Source organism: Rattus rattus, chromosome 2, assembly GCF_011064425.1.
Source record: "Rattus rattus isolate New Zealand chromosome 2, Rrattus_CSIRO_v1, whole genome shotgun sequence".
NCBI lineage: Eukaryota > Metazoa > Chordata > Mammalia > Rodentia > Muridae > Rattus > Rattus rattus.
Window position 1 is genome coordinate 213,226,671 of NC_046155.1, and position 21,868 is coordinate 213,248,538.

Below are 21,868 nucleotides of genomic sequence, written 5' to 3' on the forward strand. Positions count from 1 at the left end.
TTATTGTTTACATTTGAAATGTTATTCTCTTTCCTTTCCCACACATAAGCCACCTATCCCATCCCCCCTTCTTCTATAAGGGTGCTCCCCTCACCATCCACCCCCTTCCCACCCCTCTAACATTCCTCTACACTGGGGTGTCCAGCTTTGGCAGGACCAAGGGCTTCTTCTTCCATTGGTGTCCAACAAGGCCATCCTCTGCAACATATGCAGCTAGAGTCATGGGTCAGGCAATGTACAGTCTTTGGGTAGTGGTTCTAATCCCTGGGAGCTCTGGTTGGCTGGCATTGTTGTTCTTATGGGGTTGCAAGTCTCTTCAGCTCTTTCAATCCTTCCTCTAATTCCCCCCAAGGGGGTCCTGTTCTCAGTTCGGTGGTTTGCTGCTAGCATTCGCTTCTGTATTTGACATGCTCTGGCTATGTCTCTCAGGAGACATCTATATCCCATTCCTGTCAGCCTGCATTTCTTAGCTTCATCAATCTTATCTAGTTTTGGTGGAGATATATATATATGCCACATATGGGGCAGTCTCTGAATGGCCTTTCCTTCAGTCTTTGCTCCAATCTTGGCCTCCATAGACCCTCCTATGAATATTTTTGTTCCCCCTTTTAAGAAGGAGTGAAGCATCCACATTTTGGTCAGCCTTCTTCTTTAACTTCATGTGGTCTGTGGATTGTATCTGGGGTAATTCGAGCTTTAGGGCTAATATCCACTTATCAGTGAGTGCATACCAGGTGTGTTTTTCTGTGATTAGGTTACCTCACTCAGGATATTTTCTAGTTCAATCCTTTTGCCTATGAATTTCATGAAGTCTTTGTTTTTGATAGCTGAGTAGTACTCCATTGTGTAAATGTACCCCATTTTCTGTATCCATTCTTCTGTTGAAGAGCATTTCAGTTCTTTCCAGCTTCTGGCTATTATAAATAAGGCTGCTATGAACATAGTGGAGCATGTGTCTTTGTTGTATGTTGGATCATCTTTTGGGTATATTCTTATGGACTTATTATGCCCCCACAGCAACAACAGGGCAGGTCAAAAAAGGAAAAGCTCAAATATCTTATCAGTGGCTCCTACTTTAAATAATTCCTAAACTGGAACTCCATTTATGTGTATTATCTCCATTAGTAGAAGTAATCCTTCTTTCATATCCTCCAATGATTTATTTAAACACCTCAGGAATATACAGTCCTTTGATTCTGAAGTCTCTCAATATAAAATACAGTATAGTATAGTATTTTTATATAACATACATACAGGCTCCTGAATACTTTAAATAATCTTCAAATTACATAGTAAACCTAAAGAATATAAATTCTGTGCCATTAGCCATCGTACTATATTTTTTTCAAAACTGTAAGAGAACATCTGTACATTTTTGATATAGGTGAAATTTTATTTTTTCAATATTTTCCATTTTTCGTTTGTTGGGTGTGAGGATAGAAAGCCTATGTATACTTGTGGCAGAAATAAATGATTTCTGGCTTCCAACTTTAGGCTAGCTACTGAACTTCGCCATAGATGGCTGTGACATGGGATTATCGTGAGAGATCATTTCTGGTTCTCGGTCCAATGCCCACTATAGTGTGTGTTGCCATCATGTTTACTTTGTATAAATATGGCTTACCACATAATAAGATGTTTTTTTCCTTGAGATCATAAGCAGTTTCCCACTGGAGTCTCAGCAATGAAAGGGAGAACACAGGAATACAATAGGCTGTTGTGACAGTGTTCGTCTAAGACAGTGGCTCTCAACCTCCCCAATGCTGTGGCCCTTTAACACAGTTCCTCATATTGCAGTGATGCCCAACCATAAAATTATGTTTATTGATACTTTGTAACTGTAATTTTGCTACTGCTATGAACTGAACTATAAATATCTCTGCTGTTCAGTGGTCTTGGGTGACCCCTGTGAAAGGGAAGTATGACACTCCCAAAGGGGTGGTACCACGTCTTCCTCTCCTTTCAAAGATGGGTGTACCCACAGACCAGGAACCAAAATAAACCCTTCCTTTCTTAATTTTCTCTTGTCATGTATTTGGTCATAGCCACCAGAAGAGTAATGGACATATAAGTCTATCTGAATTATCTCGGGGGGAAAAAAGAGTAGATTGCGATGTTTCAGAAAATAAATGAGATGGTCAAGAAAGGGTAAAATATTCTGGTTACAGCTTTAGTCCTAATGTAACAATATGCATTTCTTCCCAGTACTGTGGCCATGCAGAAGAGCTGGGGTCAAAGGCCACTGTTTTAGTGAGACAGGTCTCTGGAATGCTCTTAACAGCTGAAGTGTCTTGGTTGACTGGAGATGGACCATCCTGCTGTGGCTTTTACTTGCTTTTCCAATTTCCCTGCATCCTGAGATGCCAGGCTTGAGAAATCTTCCTGCTCATTTGAATTTTAAGCAGTAATTTTGTTAAGTGCGTGTTTGTAGGTTTTGGTCTATCATTTGTGTAGCAGGAGCCTGGGAACTCTTGGTCCAAGTGATTTCTTGAGAGTTTCTACAGATTTCCTTTCTTCTGTGTTCTCTTTATCCTTAGACCATTGAAAAACTGCTTTGCACTAGTGGCACCTGCATGATGATGATGATGATGGTGATGATGATGATGATGGTGATGATGATGGTGATGGTGGTGATGATGGTAGTGGTGGTGGTGATGGTGATGATGATGATGAGATGATGATGATGGTGGTGGTGGTGATGAGATGATGATGATGGATGACAATGATGATGGTTATGATGATGAAGAATATTTGAGTTTGGGTTTGGGCAGGTGGCTTAGCTAGTGATTTTCCAGTGGCACAGCATGAGGACGTGGGTTTGGATCTAAAGCACATCCATGAAAGTCAGGCATGGCAGCAGACTGTAGCTCAGGCACTGGAGTGGACAGCATACTCCCATACTAGAGCTGGGAAAGTGGTTGAGGAGAGCCATACTGGAAGATACCTACCAACTGCCTTTGGTTGGTAAACACATATGTATGTGTGCATGCATACCCTCATGCACATGTAAATATAAAAACATACAAGTACACAAAAATTTTAAAAAACTATTTAAGGTATAAAAACCACACTCTAGGAATTTTCTATATATTTTAAACACATCCTCTCCCTCCTCACTGTGGGACTAAAGCATGAATATTAAAAGCAGTGTCCTCCTACCCCATGTTCAAGTTCAATCCCTTCCACTAATGACTATGTAACATGGCCAAAACATTCAAATTCTCCCTTCTTCAGTTTCCTTAATTAGGAAACAAGGGGGATTTTAAAATCTACTCTGCTATGGCCTGAATTTCTATATCCTCCTCAAATTCTTATACTGAAATTCTTACCCTACAAAGCCAGGTGTGGTGACACATACCTGTAATCCCAGCACTTGGGAGGCAGACAGCTGGATCTCTGTGAGTTCCAGACCACCCTAGTCTACACAGAAAGTTCCAGAACAGCCAAGCTATGTGGAAGTTTAGGAGGGTGGAGCCTCCATGAATGGGATTAGTGTCCTTGCACCAAAGGCCCAAGGAAATTCGTGTACGGTTGCTCATACGGGAAGCACATAACAATGTAGAGCCTCCCATGTAGAAAGGGCTCTCATTACAAACCAGCCTGTTGCTACCATGATCCTGGACCATTTAGTTTCTAGAACAGTGAAAAATTTGTTTATTGCTTATAAATTGAGTAGCCAAAATACATTAAGACACTTTCTTATGTGCTGAGTATTGAATAAATCATGTAAATTGCTTAGAATGCAATTTAGCACATGATGAGGATTATAAAATATTAAGAAAGTTTCTCATTATTTCTTTTAACCTGAAAGTGAGACATATTTTTTTACTGCTCTTTTGTAGTACAGAACACGGAGCACAAGGGGTTAAGTGTCTTACTTAAGAACATATTTTATACGACGGAGGAAGAATACAAAGGACGTATCTTCAAAATTCATGGCCTTGTACTACTATGTGTTGCCCTAATTTTTCTTTAGAAGAGTAGAAAAAGTTGTCAATATGACTATATATTACTGCGTACTATATATATTTATATGCAGTTCTATGGAAGAGGATGGCTTTACTGTGCAGCTGTAGAATCAGCTCCCGCATTTCAGAGTCCCATCGTTTGCACAAAGCAAACAAATTAGCTTCACACTCTGAGAAAAGTTGAGTTCTCACGAATGTGGGGTCACCCTGGCTTTTCACATTTTCTGACTAATCTCATCTCCGGGTGATTGTGACAAGTCCAGGATTATCCATTATATTCGGTTGTGTTCCTGCATCTCACCCTCGGGTCGTTTCTCAACACCTAATTCCATCTAATCAACATAAGCTTCTCTCAAATGCAAGCACTTTGCAATTTGAAATGCACAAGGACCTGCCACAAGGCAATTATGAATATTAAGTGTATTCCTCCATAAGGACGAAGAGAAGAGCAACTCAAAAACTTTTGAAAGCATATCATGATTTGAAAGCGTATGGCCCCTATGATATTTCCCGAAAACTCGTAAATCTTTTAATTAGATGTATGAACTTTATAGCACTTCACTTTTGTAAATCATAAAGTAATTGCAAAGATGATGCATAGTTAAGAAACACTTTGCTTTTGAAGTGACTGGAAAAAGAAAAGAATGCCAAAAAAGAGCATGTCGCAGTTAAGAAATAAACTACTACTGAAGGCTTAGAAATATGGTGCCTCCAGATTGGAATGTTCACAAGTCAAAGATGGCGGTTCTGTTGGGTGTCAGGACACATGCCTGTCATTATAACAGCTGAGAGGCTGAGACAGGAGGATTACATGTTCCAAGCAGGTCTGGATACAGTAAGACCACATCTCAAAAAAAAAATAACTCAGAGCAAAGAAAAAAACAAACCCCCGGAGAAGAACATTCTTTAAATGGAGATTCACAAACACAAGCTAAGAAAACATGGGCGGATGTGTACGTCATTCTCTACACCTCTTAGTTGTCTATAAGGGGGAGAGAAGGGAGGAGAAACAGCTCATTACCTTAATTTTTCCAGTCAGGCCGCCAACAAACAGCATTGCATTTGCGTCCACATCTAGGATAGTGTACCCAGGAGGAGATACTGAATGGTAGGTGCTGGGCACCATACTGGCTTTGGGCCCATCCAAAGCTCTCACAGAAATAGATCCATTTCTCCCCGTTCTTCAGGCATACATGTGTGTTGAAAGTGGAAGGGAAAAAAATACAGAAAATAAAATATGCATCACATTTGATCACCTTCAGGTCTCAAAGACATGAAGTAGAGATAGTCATCTCAGGTGACTTCAGTAAACTGTGTTTAGGGCCAAGCACTCTGAAGTCAGTGCTTCTGAAGCAAACACAAAGATCTGACATCTGTGTAGTATTTACCATAACATTCAAATAAGGAAAGAACAACCTAACCCAATTCTGTGTATGGCTGTTGATATGAAAGGAACACCGTAGTCAGCTGATAGAACAGTTACAGATCAAAAGGGAAGCATTTCCCTCTGGCTTTACATAATAATTTGCTGCTTTATACGACATGAAACGTAAACACATTTTATGACTTCATTTGTTATTTTGTCAAATTTAACTCAGCACGTAGAGTCCAAATGAGCCACCCTTCTGCAGAACAAGCTGCATAATTCTGCCTAAAATTCCTTTTAATGGATCTTAATTTGTTGGAGCAGTCTTCCCAGAATTGCGGGCCTTATTGTTGGTTATGTCATTTTAATGTATAGAGCACAGTCTCTCGTCTGCAGAGTTGTGTATACAAATTTGTAGAAGTACTCTTTTAAATTCAGTTACAGAAGAAAAAAAAAACCCCTGAAAGTCATTATCATTTCATTTTCTTTTTTTAAATGATTGATTTCCATAAGTTGTTAAATATGAAAATCTGGTCTCTTCAGAGACAAGCAGTCATAACAAACCTTCCTAATCATAGCCTTCTCCCTGCTGTCTCATTTTGGTAAACTCTATCTTTGAGGCAGTTCTAAGTGAAATCTGTGGAACAAGAGAAGTTTCTTGAATAGGGTGAATCTCTTCAGACAGAACTGTACACACATCATGAAACAGAGTAAAGTACTCAGTCCTTCCGATACTAACATGGGGGGTGAACTCGGCTTCGTCCTTTCTCCCTTCCCACCCCTCCTCTCTCTGACTCTTTCTCCTCTTACGTACATATCTTAAAAGGAACTAAAGTTACTGCTTTTGATTAAGTTAACATGTAAACATTTGTGTGCACTGGTATACATGAGTATATGTATAATTCGAGTGTATGGGTGGACAAGTGTGTAAGGCTTCATGTGCATGTATCTGTCCCTGCATGGGAATGTCCAAGGCTGATGAGCAGAGTCTTCCTCAATCATTTTCTCATCTTAATCTTTGAAGGAAAATATGGCAGTTGAAACCAGTATTCACTAATATGAGTAGACTGGTTAGGCAATTCTCTCTAGAAATTCTCCTTACTGCTCTCTGGATGCTAGAATTACTTGAGGACCACCACACCTGCCTGGCATTTCCATGGGCCTTGGAGGTCTGAGCTCTGCCCTGATGCTTGCCTGAGAAGCACTTTATCTACCAAGCCACCTCCCCAGCCCTTCTTTCAAACATTTTATTGTAGAAAAGTTCATTCCCATTTAAACTGAACTAAACTGTTTGGATCTCTCACTTTGAGCAAACCCGAGTCTTTCTCTTTCTCTGATGAGTTTTACCACCATCCTGAAGTCTTCAACAATTCTACCTAACCACTGGCTCATCTGGGCTCAACGGTGAAATATGAATTGGAGAAAGAGGGTAAGTTAAGGAGAATAGGATTAATATGGTCCCATATGTAGCCTACATGTTCCTAGATGTTGAAAACTGAATTAGAGTTTTGGAGAGAGCAGCTCTGTACTTTCCCTTTAAAATAGTATGGGTGGCTCTTGTGTGTTAGACCTACCCTGTATTTTGGGATAGAATAGGTCTGGGATTATAGGTGCTGTGTAGACTAGAAGTGAATGAAGTATACAAAGGTAGTGATGACGATTTTTATGCCCTCGTGTCTGTTTAGTAAGAACAGGTAGGTGCATTTTTTTTTCTCTTGTCTCTTCAGGTTAAGATGTGTGAGACAGCTTTTCTCACCCTACTCCAGCTCCTATCAGAAAACAGATTAAGAAGCCAGGGGCTGGAGATGTGGTTCAGTCATTAACACCTAGGTTCACAACCAAAAATATAAGTTTATGAAGTTAGTATTGGAATAGCTTTTCTGCCTCTGCACACACGGATCCTCCTATACAGCTACCTCGTTAAGATGACAGTGGACTTACTTTAAAACCATACCATCCAGTTATCTTATTCTTTGCTGAGAAGTTACCTTGATGCTTCAATACGGTACCAATATGAGTCGTCGATGGTCAAGTCCGGATACTCTACTCGGCCAACTCCAGAGCCAACATCCCAGAGGAAGCTGACTTTCCCTTTACGCATTTCTATCGCCAGAAAGTCAATCTGGTTCAAAGGAACAGAAAACAAAACAGATCAAAACCACACGTCAGGACAAAGCACTCTGAACAGTGGAGCTTTGGGGAGTAATTTTCAATGACGTGTAAAATAATTGGGTTGAGAATTCTTCATAGTTATACCCATGATACACATCTTATATCAGAGGAATCTGTGGTGATTTTAACAAAGTGAGAGAGGCCTCCTCACATGAAGAGCAAAAGCTAACTTCTGCCAGAGCCAGTCTGTTCAACACCTTCTTCACCTTGGAAATTTTCTATAAACAAGTCACGTTCACTCTAGTGTGTGAGAGTTTGTAGACAGGGCTTATGTAATTTCTGTTTGAGTCATAAATTCAACAAACAGCACGAGTTTGCCTTGGTTAGAACTAATACACAATTTGTTATTTTCACTTCATTAACACAGAGGGCTATTATTATTGAATTTGAGAACAGAAAAAAACATTTTTTTTATTCTTATTAGATTTTCTTCTTAAACAGCTGGATCTGAGCAAAGTATAATAAAAAGCAAATATCAGCGTACTGACAGATAAAAAAGAGATGTGCCTGGACCCGGGAAAGAATTGCTACCTGTTTATATTTATAACATAGCTAGAACTGCAAACATTTCACACCTAGGATTATGAGATTTAAATCATGAGAAGCTACTCCAGCCACTCTCAGAGCTGAACTACTACATTCTATATAATCTCCTCACTGACTAACCTTTGCCTTCTTCACACCTTTTCAAAAGTTGAATGTTACACTTACAAATTTTGCACTCCCAAGGTAGAAAAGGAGGTTGTCAGCAACAGCAGTCTTGACATGGACAACGATATTATTGTAGCTTCCTTTCTTGATTTCTGGCTTGTATGTTCGAATACAGTCACCTCCCGAAGATACAGACACTTTGATCTTCGAGGAAAACAAGAGGCAAAATCCTGTGAATCTCTACAGCTAAATGTCTCTGTAGATTTGAAGTATATCCCAAACCACCAGACAGTCATCCTCATTCCTTGAAGTAATTTTTCAGCCACCAAGCAGTATCATTAGATATCCACAGGCAGACACCATTGCGTTGACTGGGGAGTGCACGGAGGACTAGCTCTCTATTAGCATTTTGCCAATGATGTTCTTGTAATTCTTCCCCTGGCTGATAATCCTGCCGCTCTTTTGGAACCATGCAGCTAACACGCCTTCATACTATTCTTTGAAGGAAAACTTTCCAAGTGGGATTTTACACAAAAAAAACAAATGGAAATGGTCTTTACTGGGGCTATCTGATAAAAAAAAGTTTTAATTCAATTTTCAGTGATCTGGGTATCATTTTCAGAGGAAACCAGTTTTTGTTTATTTCAAGAGGGTACTGCCAGCCCACCCACGCACTTACAGTTTAAGGAGGCCAGGCAGAGTTTGTTCTAGATCTTCTAACAATACGAGTACTAATCATTGCTCTCTGAATACATATTTCAGAATAAATTACAGTTCTTATTAGCCTACCAAGAAATGAGATGGAAATAATTTTCAAATGTCTATCACTACTAATACATGTAACAGCTCCCTTTCCTTTTGAATAGTACTTCAAAAATTACTATAAATTGCTAAGAAGGGAATTCTCATGTGAATAGAAGGGCACTGTTCATGCCAATTTTTACTTCCGTGAAAGGAGGCTTCGTTCAGTCACAAATAGCACTATTTGATTATTGGATTTAATTTCCTTTAGGTCAGGTACAAAATCACCATCAGTGATTGCTGCTCGGCGCGGCAAGGAGAAGAGAAGATGTGGAACTACTTTGCTCCTTGTTCAAATGTCTGGTCTTAGGATACCTATTGGCCTTACCTGGTTGTAATTTCCCACTTTTCACATCTTCTTTCACTTTTCACTATTCGTATCGCTTTCGTGTTTGAGCAAAGCCAACTAATATCGTGGTTACCCCAATGGAAAACTTGTTCAGACTCTAAGATTGATTAGGATACCACACACCTCTATGTAGTATGGCATACATAGCAGGTATCTCCGTGAGTTGTCTCACGTTGGGTCTGAGCACTGTGTGTCTTTTCTATGGAAGAGGAAAACTCGCTGGAGGAGGTCTAGGTGCAAAATGTTTCATGTTTAGAAATGAAAGTCAAGGAATGCTATTTGGCTCTGACGGACAGATTCACATTTGGGGACTTCTGGGAAAAGAACGAGTCTGCTGATTCTCCTGCTGACCCTGCAGAGGCCTGTGCTTGACAACTGTTTCCTTATTTGGTCACTAAGCAATGTCTCTATACGGAGGAAGGGTCTACAAAGAAGCAGGCTTTGTGTGGTGGTCTGGACTTGTAGTTATATAAAAAGTCAACTTAGATGTGTGTGTGTGTGTGTGTGTGTGTGTGTGCGTGTGTTCACGCGTGCACCTTTGTCACTTGCAAAGCTGTGATCTAACTAGACAATGGATGGCTCAAGCCTAGGGGTCACCTTAGATCCCAGATATTTGCTCTGTGTTCCTCTTATAAGATGGCCTTGGTTGTCTCTCCTATGAAAGACTTTCCCTGCTATATGCAGTGCTGAGAGTAGTCAAAGCGGAATGAAACGTAGAAATTCCAAGCCAGTACTGTGAAGAAGCTGTGTGGGCAAAAGTCAGACAGCAGAATGGCAGCTGTGCAAAGACTTATCCAAGGGTCAGAGGTTAAAAGGATAAAGCAACAGAAAGGAAAGACCCTGTAATAGCGAGTAGTTAGACGAAAATGCAGTTGTCAGATACTTTTTAATGTTCAAACAGAGGTATACTATTTGAGGACTTTTTAAGAATTTGCAGTGTGTGAACCAGATGCTTCGTGGAAAAAGACCGCGGCACTGAACAAATTGGTGTCTGAGGCAGGTTCTACAAGCCCCTGGTATCATAAGAGGATCAAAGAGAACCTGAAATAAAAGATCTGACTGTAATTCATGAATAGGATTAAACAGTAGATGCAGCCATCCCTGGCAGGAAACCATATTCAGAATCACCAAGGGTCTGGACTCAACGATGAAAAGTAACTGTGCATAGTTTATTTTATCTTTACTCATAAGTGCTTTACAGGCATAGGTCTAATACCACGCTATCGCTGGGTGAATCGTAAACAAGTCATGTTTCTTTAAAGAACCCAATTAAATAATACCCCTCGGCTATGGTGTGGAGAAGGATGAGTATATAAAATGTAAGCTCATAGGATGAGGTTCAGACCTGCTCTCCAAAGCTAAGGTAGAAGTAATAGATCGCACAACTGGGACACCAGAAGACGGGGGTGCCAAACGGGAAGAGAGCACCCAAGTGAAATGATAAAGCTCAATTTGGGAGCCCAGTTCATGCGTGTGACCATTGAACCCCGGGCATGCATCATTTTACTAAGATTTGCAACTAAGGTACTCTGTCATACACTTTCCATATCCATAAGGTCTGGTTCTCTGACGAGAAGGGCGGTAGTATACGCAATGTGCCAGGATTATCCTGCAGAGTCACCTGTTCTCAGCCCTTACCCATTCATATAACCCCCTGGACTTGCTGTGTGTTTTTTTCTAATGTATCCTGAATACCTGGAATACTCAGACAGTCCAACTGTTTACAGCTAGATCATAACTATACATTTATTCTTGTAAGTACCATATGTTCTGGCTTCCAGTGGGTATAGGCAGTGGTAGAGTGTTTGACTGCATGTGAACAACTTAAAATAGCTAAATCAAAACAGAGCATTTACACAATTCTTGAAGAGAAACCTCTCGGATGTATTCCTCTTGCAAGAGGCGTGAAATTTCTGGAACACAAATACCCTATTGGGATATTCGGTTCTCCCGATTTACTGTATTCTAGTGTAACCTCATGGTGAGACTTATGAAATTACTGCTAAGATGTTGATGTTTCTAAGGTGCTCCTGGCACATTACTCACCGGATAAACACCATAAACACAGTTAAATTTTGTTAGGTATCCCAATGCTCTGCATACTGCAGTCTTTCAGCTAGTGATTAAAGAGCACAAATGACTCAATTATACAATCAATGAGCTGAAATAGCCACTTTTAAAAGAAGTGCACTGAGTTCCTTGATTAGGAAATGTCTTAACTGAGCTGGCAAGATAGGTCAGTAGGTAAAAGTGTTTGTTGCCAAACCTGATGACCTATTTTTGATTGACAGGACTAGTCCTGGACCATGTCTCCAGAGAGCTGCTGAGGGTAGGCAATGTATGGCAGGACTGGAGTTTGGCAAGGATGTTCTACGAGGCTACTGCCTGGATGGGTAAAGGTAAAAGCTAAGTTGCAATGGGAAACTCAGGTCGTTTTTACATGCCAGACTCATGAGCTAGGGAAAGTATTGGACTAGAGCACAGCCAACGAAAAAAGCTGTGTATGCTGTGGTGGGGCAGAGCCGGGGGAGGAGGGAGATTACCCATGCCTTTTATAGCCCAGAACATTCCATCATGAATGCTGGATGCTGGACATGGATCTTCAGGGTTTATTTTTTTCCCTGTTGTGTTTCTGTCCAATTAACCTTCTGTTCTTCCCCGTCAAAATGGAAAAGCTTATTCTGCATTGATATTTTTTAGAAGTATGCATTTTTCTTCCTTATTTTGGTTGGGGCTCAAGGTCAGAGATGGTCTTGTGAAAAAGCCCTACAATAGAGCTGAAATTGTCAAAGATTATGGGAACACTTGAGTTTGGGCTGAGTGCACTTTGCACTGAGCAGACAGAGCCTGGCAGGTGCAGGGGTCAGAAAAGTGGTATAATTGGGCGTGAAGTTTGCGAAGAGCAGAGTCGTGTGACTGACACTGAAAAGAAAATGTCCAGCTCGCCATCTACATTTGGTTAGATGAAGAAGACTCATCCTAACTGTGGGGAGTGCGGTTCCATGGGCTGGGATTTGGAACTGAACCGAAAGGAGAAGGCAAGTTGAGCACCAGCATTGGTCACACTCTGATTCTTGACTACAGACCCAGTATGACCAACTGCTTCCTGCTCCTGCTGCCCTATCTTCTCGGCCATGATTAACCACATCCCTGGGGAACACGGGCCAAATAAACCTGCCCTTCCTTGAACTGCTCTTTTACAGCGAGGAGACAGAAAACCAATATTAATCCCGATTTTCATCTACTCTGTTATCAACCTTCTGAGTACAACATCTACCTAATTCATCTTTGCATACTTCACTGGAGAAGGATTGTGCATAAGAGATACAGTTTTTCATTATGTATGTCTCTGAGTAAGCTCGTAACATTGAGCTTCATTTTACGTTGTGCAAAAAGCACACAATGATTACCTGTCAATCATACCACACCATTTTCATATTATAATGGAATAGGCATCTTCTCTAATACCATTACTGCTTCTTTTTATCTTGTATTATACCGTCTTCTCTAATCTGTTTTTTTTCCCCCTGAGGTTTTCTTTAGTAAATATAAGGTCCTTTTCAATGTTCTCCTGGAACTTGATTGCCACAGCCTTGTTTGGATGTCTTACATACACATAAGGAAGAACAAATATATACTATCATTTGGGCATATTCTTGGCCACTACTAAAAATAAAATAATTGATGGATTAATGAGAACTTCTTTCTGATTATCCCAGCTACTAAGTTTTTTTAATGAAATGTTTTATGAAATTTTAAGTTAAAATTGACAATACTCAAACGTATCTTAATAAAATCTATCATTTCTAAAGCCATCATGGCTTAACTTTGCACATCTAAAGTTTCAAAATGTCATTTAAGTATCCTAGTTCAGGAATGGTAAGAATTCTTGCTTCCAGCCTGACAGAGTTCAATCTCTAGCACCTACAGGGTAGAAGGAGAGAACAGACTCCCACATGCTGTCCTCAGACCTATACACAGACACTGTGGCCCAAACCAAAAGAAATAAATAGCATAAAATGTGACCACCCACTACCTTAGCATGTAACAGAGTTCTGTTTGTCTGAATAGTTTTTTAACTGAATAAATACAGGGCAAAAATTCAAGTGAGATATTTCCTATTTTTACTTCATAAATATAAAAACATCCTACAACAAAAATAAGTTTGTGTGTGTGTGTGTGTGTGTGTGTGTTTATAAAAATAGGCAAAGGCTATATAACACTTAATTAGAATAATGGTTCTATTTCTCCTACACTTGCTTGTTAACTCAGGTTGCAACCCTACTCATTGGACTTTTTAGGTCTTTCATGAGTAAGACACTTATGCCTTTCAGCATGGTACTTTTGTTGTCTGATTTACTATATTAAAGAATAAACAAAATATACTGGACTTCCTAATTCTCAAACAGTAAGTATGGCTTATTTTCATGAAATGCCTTTGAAATCTGCAGGGGAAAAAGAAGTGCTACCCTTTCCTTTCTACCCACCGAAAATAGCCTTTAAATGAAAAGGTAATGAATGATTCATTCATCAGGTCCATCGAGGAAGACTCTCTCTGGGAACAACAGTAACGCTTATTAATCAGTAGTTCTTAATTCTGAAAATAAGATCTTACAGAGTTAGCTTGTTTCCGGGCTTGGTTGATCAATTCCTTTATTTCAGAAATGTTTTTCTTTAGGTTGTCCTCAAGTTCCTTGATGGGCTTGAGTTTGTCTATTAGCCGATCAGCTTCCTGTTCTAGATTTCTCACAGTAGCGCCTGCGTCTGCAACTACACAGAGCAAAATTAGCATCGGTGTGTGTGGCGGGGCATGCACTGACTCCCACCCCAACCAACCACCACCACCACAGACACAGGAGACAGAACAGCAGGAAACAGTATTCATTAATTTCATTTTACCCACGTGACAAAAGCCAGACTGTGATTGATGGCTGAAAGACCGTGATGGCGGCAGGCCAATTGTGAATAGTTTAGTTAAGATTAGAGCAGGCCAGAGATGTTAGAGGAAGCCTTCAGCTTTGTGATGAAGATGAAATTTGGCATTCAAAACAGAAGATGTGATAAGCTTAATCAGAGCTGACTTTTTCTTCCCAAAGCTGACCTTTACAGGATCGAGCTTTAGTCATAGACAAATGAAAATGGGGTGTGTTTAAAATATTGCCTGGCCTGTCCACACATAAGCCACATTAAAATTAAGGTTCTTGAACAAAATTGTTTGGTTTGTCTTTTCTTTTTCTTCTTCTTCCTTTTTTTTTTTTTTTCCTTGCACATATTTGCGAGAGAAGCTATGGAGATACAGCTTGAAGAACATTATGTTGAACACTGAATCTAAAGTCCTTTGTTATTCTTTAATTAAATCTTTCAAATTTCAGTTCAATTTTCCTTTCATAATTCTGCACTGTATACTGGGTTTGTACGCTCTTTTGTAGGTTACAAAGAGGTTGAAAATTCGCAATTTTAAAAGCTTTAACCTAAAAATGGTTAAAGATTATCTGATGCAAGGACCAGTGTGTGCTCACAGGGCTGTACAAGACACCGTGGAGGGGCGTATAAGGGGTGGGAAGCCAATTATTCAATTTCTGGGATGCTGGCCATCTTATCCAAACCATGACATCTGTTGTCTAACCGTGTTTGTACTGTTCAGCTCTCTATAATTGCGACCCTAAAAAAATTCTACAAGGTCCAAATCTACCTGGTCTGGACTTAAACGATGACTAATCTGCTGCTTGGCTGAGGTTGGGAGGCTGAGAACTAATCTTTAGGACTGAAGTCCATATATTCACATGGACATAAGCTATTATTCTGTTTCATTTCGGTTTTGTCTGAGCTAGGGCCAGAACCCAGGGCCGAAGGCTTGATCGACAAAAGCTTGACTATTGAGCGCAGTCATCAGTCCTAAACATCAGCACCTTTAAACTGCATTTTGAAATAGGTAACTTGGATTTATGCTCATCAATGTGAATTATACTGTTAGTGGAACTTAAAACAATATACAGCTACTACTAATGTTTGCAGGGTTACTGGATTGAGGCGCCAGTCATATAGGGACCGTGTCATTGCTACCTCTTGTGTTCTGTACTTGTCTGTTGTTCTCTTTCTTCTAATCCTCTAGTGTTATAATTTTATGACTTATTCTAGAATTAATGGGGTTTTACAGCTAGATTCATAACAAAGAAAACGAGGAGTTAAGCCAAGACTACTAAGGCCAAGGTTAAATATTAGACCCATTTCTCCTAAATCTCCTGGAAGCCTTTTCAGTTGCTTTAAAATGGAAATAAATGGAGGTTGGCCCTCTGCCCTCTGCCTCTACTTTCCAAAGTTGTTTAAGCCCCATGGAAACCATCTTTCTGCAGCTCTGAGACCCGAGTCATCCGTGATGCTGGATCTTTGAGGCTTCGTGTACAGAAGTATTTGAAAATGTTCTCATTTTGCTCCCCAATTGTCTGATTGAGTAGATTTTAAACTAGCTTCTCCAGTTAGAGTTTGACCAATGGAGCTTTCTTCTGGAATACTGTCGGCTGTATGCTGTAGGCTCTAGAATGTACTAGGATGGACTTTTCCAAAGTACTCTCTTCACTGCTACACTTTCTTCTTTATATAGTTCTATGGCCTTTAGGAACTACCTGACTGTGCTTTCGTTTTTCTTGACTAACCCTCCAACTATCTGTTTTATCGTTTTCTGAACTCTAACTTATTAGTTGCTCAGTACTTTTTTATGTCGCTTTTATTTTTCTTATACTCCATGCCAAGGGTGAAGGCCGTGTTCTTCAGTGGTCCTATAGTTGTTTTTTTTTTTTTTTTTTTTTTTTCCGGAGCCGGGGACCAAACCCAGGGCCTTGCCCTTGCTAGGCCAGCGCTCTACCCCTGAGCTAAATCCCCAACCCCCAGTGGTCCTATAGTAATTCAGTTCTTCTATAACATTTTTCCACGAAGGCCAGCCTCAATCACGTTTGTTAGATTATGACGTGTTTGATGTTATTATTCTCCCTAGTTAAGTGTAGTGCTGCTATGAAGTTCAGCTCAAACTATGAAATGTTTAAGAGACAATATTTTTAGAGTTAAATGAGTTACTCATTTATTTAGGACCAACTTTATTTCAAGAAGAGTTGTTTAGAACCAATTTAATCATGAGAATGGTTACTTAGATTGAATGAGGAAAAGTAAGCTTTGGGGGTAGTGACAACATAATCTATTTTAGCTCCTTTCACTCATGTGCAGGGAAGTCATTCGAGCTCTTTGGCTGAATTTGTACTATCAGAGACTTGGTGATTTATCTCAATCTGTTGAAAAAGTCAGTTTTACACTTTTATGTGCCTAAGAGTCAAATATTTCACTAGGTTTCTACCACACTATTGAAACATTTTATACTGAATACACCCACATATTAGTCTCATTGGCAAAAGATTATATATATATATATACATATATATATATATACACGATCATGTAAAGAGTAGCTAGGCAGTGCTGAAAGCAGGTCCTATTCATGGTCACATGCAAACCTGAAGCTCTCTTGCTATAAGCGGAAGAATACAGAAGTTACTGAAAGCATATGGAGAAGGTATACATACTGATTTCTGCAGGAAATTCCATATGGAAGTAAAACAAAAAGAAATTAGAAAATTCGTGAGGGAAAGATTTTCTACAGGAATTATAAAGTATCATAAAAGTAGCACTTTTAAATAGATGCTTTTTACAAATACATTTTATCTTAATTCACATAAGCATTGAAGATAAAAGCACTCAAAAATATGATCAAAGAACACTGCACGAAAAAACATTTTAATTAAGAAAAAGAAAAAAGGCCCCTTCAGCAGGCTGTTTACACTGAAGATGTTAAGATAAAAAGATAATATTCAATTAATATTTAGCAATAGATGTTTCTTTGGTGGAGGATACAGTTACACAAGCAACAGCATCATGTCAATGGCTTCATCAGCTGAGATTCGTTCTGAACCACAACAAAATGATATCTTACATTATGAAGTAAGAGAATTAAAATGGCAAGTCTACTTTTAAATCTGTTTTCCTCTGACTTGAAGACGTGTTGTGGCATGTCAGAAGGAGTAAGTCCAGTGGGGTGGCTAAAACATATGGGTTATCGCTGGGTCTACACAAGAAAGAATAACATTTGTCCTTATCCCCTTTCTTCCTTGAAGAATGGTAAGGGGGTAAGGAGTGGGTCTTTCTTTCTTCCTCCCAGATCGGAAGCATATAAGTTTTGTCTTTACTTTCCTCCTTGCTCAGAGGGCTGTCATGAACATCTTCCTGAATGACTACCATAACAAGGTCTCCTGTCGTCACAGTCTATAAATGTTCTTACACTTTATCAAAATGCTAGTGGATAGTCTAGTTTCTTAAAAGCAAAAAGTAAAAAGAATTTACACATTCCCTTTATGGAAACCATATGCCATGATACTATCTTACCATGTGACAAGGAAGGAAAGTGTGGAAGAAATACCAATGTTTGTGGACGCAACTTAAACATAAATATAAATATAAATATAAATATAAATCGTTACACTAAATTCTTTCAGATTTCTCAATAAATTCTAATTAAGTCGACGAATTTGATGCAATATATGAGATGTGGGGACAGTATTAGTTATAAAGTAGGTAACTGTTTTGTTTCCTAGAGATACTAATTGGACTTTAAATAATAAATACAGAAAAACGTCTAAAGTTAATTAATTTTAAAGTGGTATCTTGCTCTAATATGACTACTGATGAGTATGCCCCTTAAACTCTGTTCCAGGCAACTCCAGTCTTTAAGCATATAGTCACCTGAGTATAACTGTATTTTTAATTACACTAACAGATTAAAAAATTTTGACATCTACATACCAAATAGCCTATAAACTTTGAGAATCCCTAGCTTCCCCTTGATTGGATAAAATTAAATGGAGAAGGCTCCTTGGCAGAGCTGGGAGACTTCAATGCTGGCATAGTGGGCCCTGCAATTCCATTTTTTTTTTCCTGGAGCTGGGGACCGAACCCAGGGCCTTGCGCTTGCTAGGCAAGCGCTCTACCACTGAGCTAAATCCCCCACCCCAGGCCCTGCAATTCTTACACCCGCATCCTCGCATAAGAGGGCATGAACTCAAGGGTTTCAAGCTCTACCACTGTGACAAGGCTACTGTCACAGAGTGGAGTAATAGATGATATTGTCACAGTGAGAAAGGCGCTCTTACTGTTTTTGGAAGGATCTTTCACCACAGCATTCGTTTTGGCCACGCTGTCTGCTAGTTTATTGTAGTTTCGCTTCAGGCCGTCTAGGTTCTGATGCAGATCTTTAACCTGGGCCAGGACAGCTTTTGCGGTGTCATTGGCTTCTCTGGCTTTCTCTTTGACAGCCTGCAGTTTAGCAGCCGTGTCTGTTGGCACAAGTGGGCATGAGAAAGGAAACAAAGAACAAACGTTGACGGTTCCATTCATGCTTGGCAGAGGGAGGTTGCAGCTGGCTGACCTCAGGGACGCATTTACGGAGGGCAAAGGCGGAGCTGGTGTTTCAATCAGCTGTAGCAAATGAAGCAATTGATTTTTGTTTTTTGGTTTTATTTTTTTTAACTAAATTAAATTAAATTTTCTCAGGGAGCTTTATGATAAGTGCCCAATTAGTTTTTAAAACAGCAAAGTGATTACTTTCTAAGTATGCAGTTTAGGGGCTATATGGAGATTTCCTGTGGAGGGAGGAATCCATACCCATGGTCCATGAAACTACATCAAAACTAGAGTTAAGGTTTTTCCTGTATGTCCATGGAAGGAAATGATTGTGCTTTCATTTTAGGGTAGACTTCTTGGGAATGTTAGAGTCTGTGATTCTGCATTTATACTTGTTTTCTGCACGGGCACTTTACCAGTTTCCATAAAAAGTTACTCAATAAAATAAAATCTAATTTTTAGTATTTTTTATTTTGTAGTATTATGGCCTTATTTCTGGATCGTAACTTGTATATAAAACACAGTCCTTGTGGTTTGGCTAGAAGTTCCTGTGTTAAAGGACTTTTGCCAGAGCATGGAATTTAGGAAGTGTTTGAATGATAAGTTATTTTGTTCATCTATGGATGAATCCACTGATCAAATAATAATTTGATTGCATTATTAGGGGGGTAGAAACTGTGAAAGATGGTGGTGCCTGACCAGAGGAAGTAAAGCACTGAGGTATGATTTGAAGGGTTTGATTCCCAGCCTCCTTCTTCTGGACCTGTCTTTTGGCCACTGTGAGGTGAGTGGCCACTTGATATTCTGTCTCACCACAAGGACAGCTGGGTAGTCAGCTAACCGTTCACTGAAACCATGAGCCAACATTCATCTGTTTCTTTAACCTGTTTATATGCTTTTTTTTATTTCAGAGATATAAAATGACCAATACAATTGTATAAACAGACCCATGCTTGTGTGGCTGTCTAGGTGGCTTAGGATAGAACTGCAAAGTTCAAATCTCATGCACATCACTTTGAACAATGGCCTTCACTACTCTGTTTCTTATTTGCAAAATAAAAATATCAATTGTAGCCACCTTGTAGAATTAGCATGAGAGATTAGCATGTAGTCTGCTAGTATAGTGTAAAAATAAGATCCCTAAAAGAATTTTCACTGTCAGAAACTAATGTCAAACAAAAATTGTAAATAGAAAACCATTGTCCAACAATGAGTTGGGCAATATTGCAGAAATGGGTTGACCAGTAATGTTTTGGAAATTTGGATTGGTTAAGGAGTTCATTCTAGCTGAGCAGGACACGAAATTGGTATAGGCTCTTGTCTGTTGCTGTGGTGACTTTAATAATCTGTGACTCTGTTATAGTAGAGAACAGTACATTATGATTTTGTTCTTTCTCACTGCTGCCAGAGTACTTAGGCCAAAACAGGGATGACAACATAGTAAGACGACATCTATATTCTCCTTTTATAACATTTTCCTATGCATGTCAGCTGAGGGTAATGAAGAATAAGCACTATCATAATGTTAAATGAGGTTCTGGTTCTCAAAAGAACAATGCATAATTAAGGAAGCCTGTGTCTGATGGAGATGTAATGTTAAGGAAAATGGTAAAAGCTACCAAGACTCATCCATGTTAGAGATCAGCTGGTGCAGAACGCAGAGACCCCGAGGCTTACCATTCGGAATGGCTGATAACTTGTCCATGGTGTCATTTAAAGCTCCTAGGAGTCCACTGTTTCTAAGGTCAGCAGTTTCTAACCTGGTTTTCAGGCCACTTAGATCATTGTGATTTTCTGTGAACATAAGCCAAAAAGAGATGAAACGGTTTATATTATTCTTGGATGTGTGAGTTCAATGAACTAACACACTGTTAATGATACACAAGAAGAAGGATATAATTCATTTATTATCATCTATCCATTCACACATCTCTGCCCTAAATACATAGATCTATGACCATTTGGGACATTAGAATGTTTAGCCATGCCACTTTTCTCCTCATGTCTGGTCTCCAAGACTTAATTTGATGGTTTCCTATGGGTTAGAAATCTCTAAAGATTGAGTCTGCTTGTGCATTTTTGTTATTCTCTTGATCTCACTCCATTGATTTTTTTTTACACATTCAGATTTTATTATCAAAATGGAACATTGTGTTCGGTGTTCAAAATCTCATATATATCACAGATAATAACACCCTATTTCAGTAAACATCACTTAGTGCTATTTGGAACAGAAATAAAGACTAAAGCAAAGGAACCCAGATAAGTCTGACATGTTTCACAGAGAAAGCAACCTTTTTAAAAAAAAACCCCTAAGAAGACTTCAGTGACGACTTTTGCCTTGCTACATTGGCTTATGTTATCTTGCACTCAAATCCAGTGCTTTCAAGTGATGACTTAATGTTTCATGTTCATATTAACTTATCTTTTTATTTGTATTAAAATTTTTTAAACTTTAGTTTTTATTGTCATAAGAACTGTGTGCTTTATATTTTAGCAATGTCGAGAACTTTGCAATCTCTAAGAAGTAAAATAAAGGTTAATTTAAGGATTTATAAAAGGTAAGCGTACAAATCTTAAGCTTTGTAAGCTTAAGGAATGAGTAAACCGTAAGTATACATGTGGTGGTTTGAGTTTGTGGTAGTTTGCTCCTTGCGACTCCCCCTCCCCAGTAGGGTGAGGTCTTTGAACACTTGGTCCCAGGGGCTGGTAATGTTTAGTGAAGTTAGAAAGCATTTGAGGAGCTGTCAGACCTTGCCGGAAGACACTTGGCACTGGAAGGCTTTGAGGGTTTTTAGCTCTGCCTGACTTCCAGTTCACTCTTTGTATTTTTGGGTGTGGATGAAAATGTGATCTCTCAGTAACCTGCTCCTATCCACATGTCTGCTTCATTACATCCATGCCTCCCCTGACATTATGGACACCCCTCCGAACTGTAAGCCAAAATAAACTATATAGTCTGTAATTGGCTTTAGGTCACAGAGTCATAGCAAATCATAGAACCAAAAGTCACTAATACAACATCTGAATATTGGAGTTCATCATGAGCCATCTTTTCTTTCATTATTTATAAATAACCAATTGTACTTGGAAAACCAAATTACATAAAATTGGCTTCAC

General features: G+C 39.3%; 1 protein-coding gene across 1 annotated transcript in view; it reads right to left on the reverse strand.

Annotated features, from left to right (window-relative positions):
- The window catches only part of Lama2 (laminin subunit alpha 2), a 470,233-nt gene that overhangs the window by 69,972 nt on the left and 378,393 nt on the right, over nucleotides 1-21,868 (reverse strand). Inside the window, exons 43-49 of the mRNA XM_032895270.1 lie at nucleotides 20,426-20,542; nucleotides 18,499-18,681; nucleotides 16,879-16,884; nucleotides 13,923-14,077; nucleotides 8,218-8,361; nucleotides 7,323-7,456; nucleotides 4,990-5,149 (exon numbers count right to left, since the gene is read on the reverse strand). Coding sequence (XP_032751161.1) covers nucleotides 4,990-5,149; nucleotides 7,323-7,456; nucleotides 8,218-8,361; nucleotides 13,923-14,077; nucleotides 16,879-16,884; nucleotides 18,499-18,681; nucleotides 20,426-20,542 — 899 coding nt within the window. The remainder of the gene's footprint in view (nucleotides 1-4,989; nucleotides 5,150-7,322; nucleotides 7,457-8,217; nucleotides 8,362-13,922; nucleotides 14,078-16,878; nucleotides 16,885-18,498; nucleotides 18,682-20,425; nucleotides 20,543-21,868) is intronic.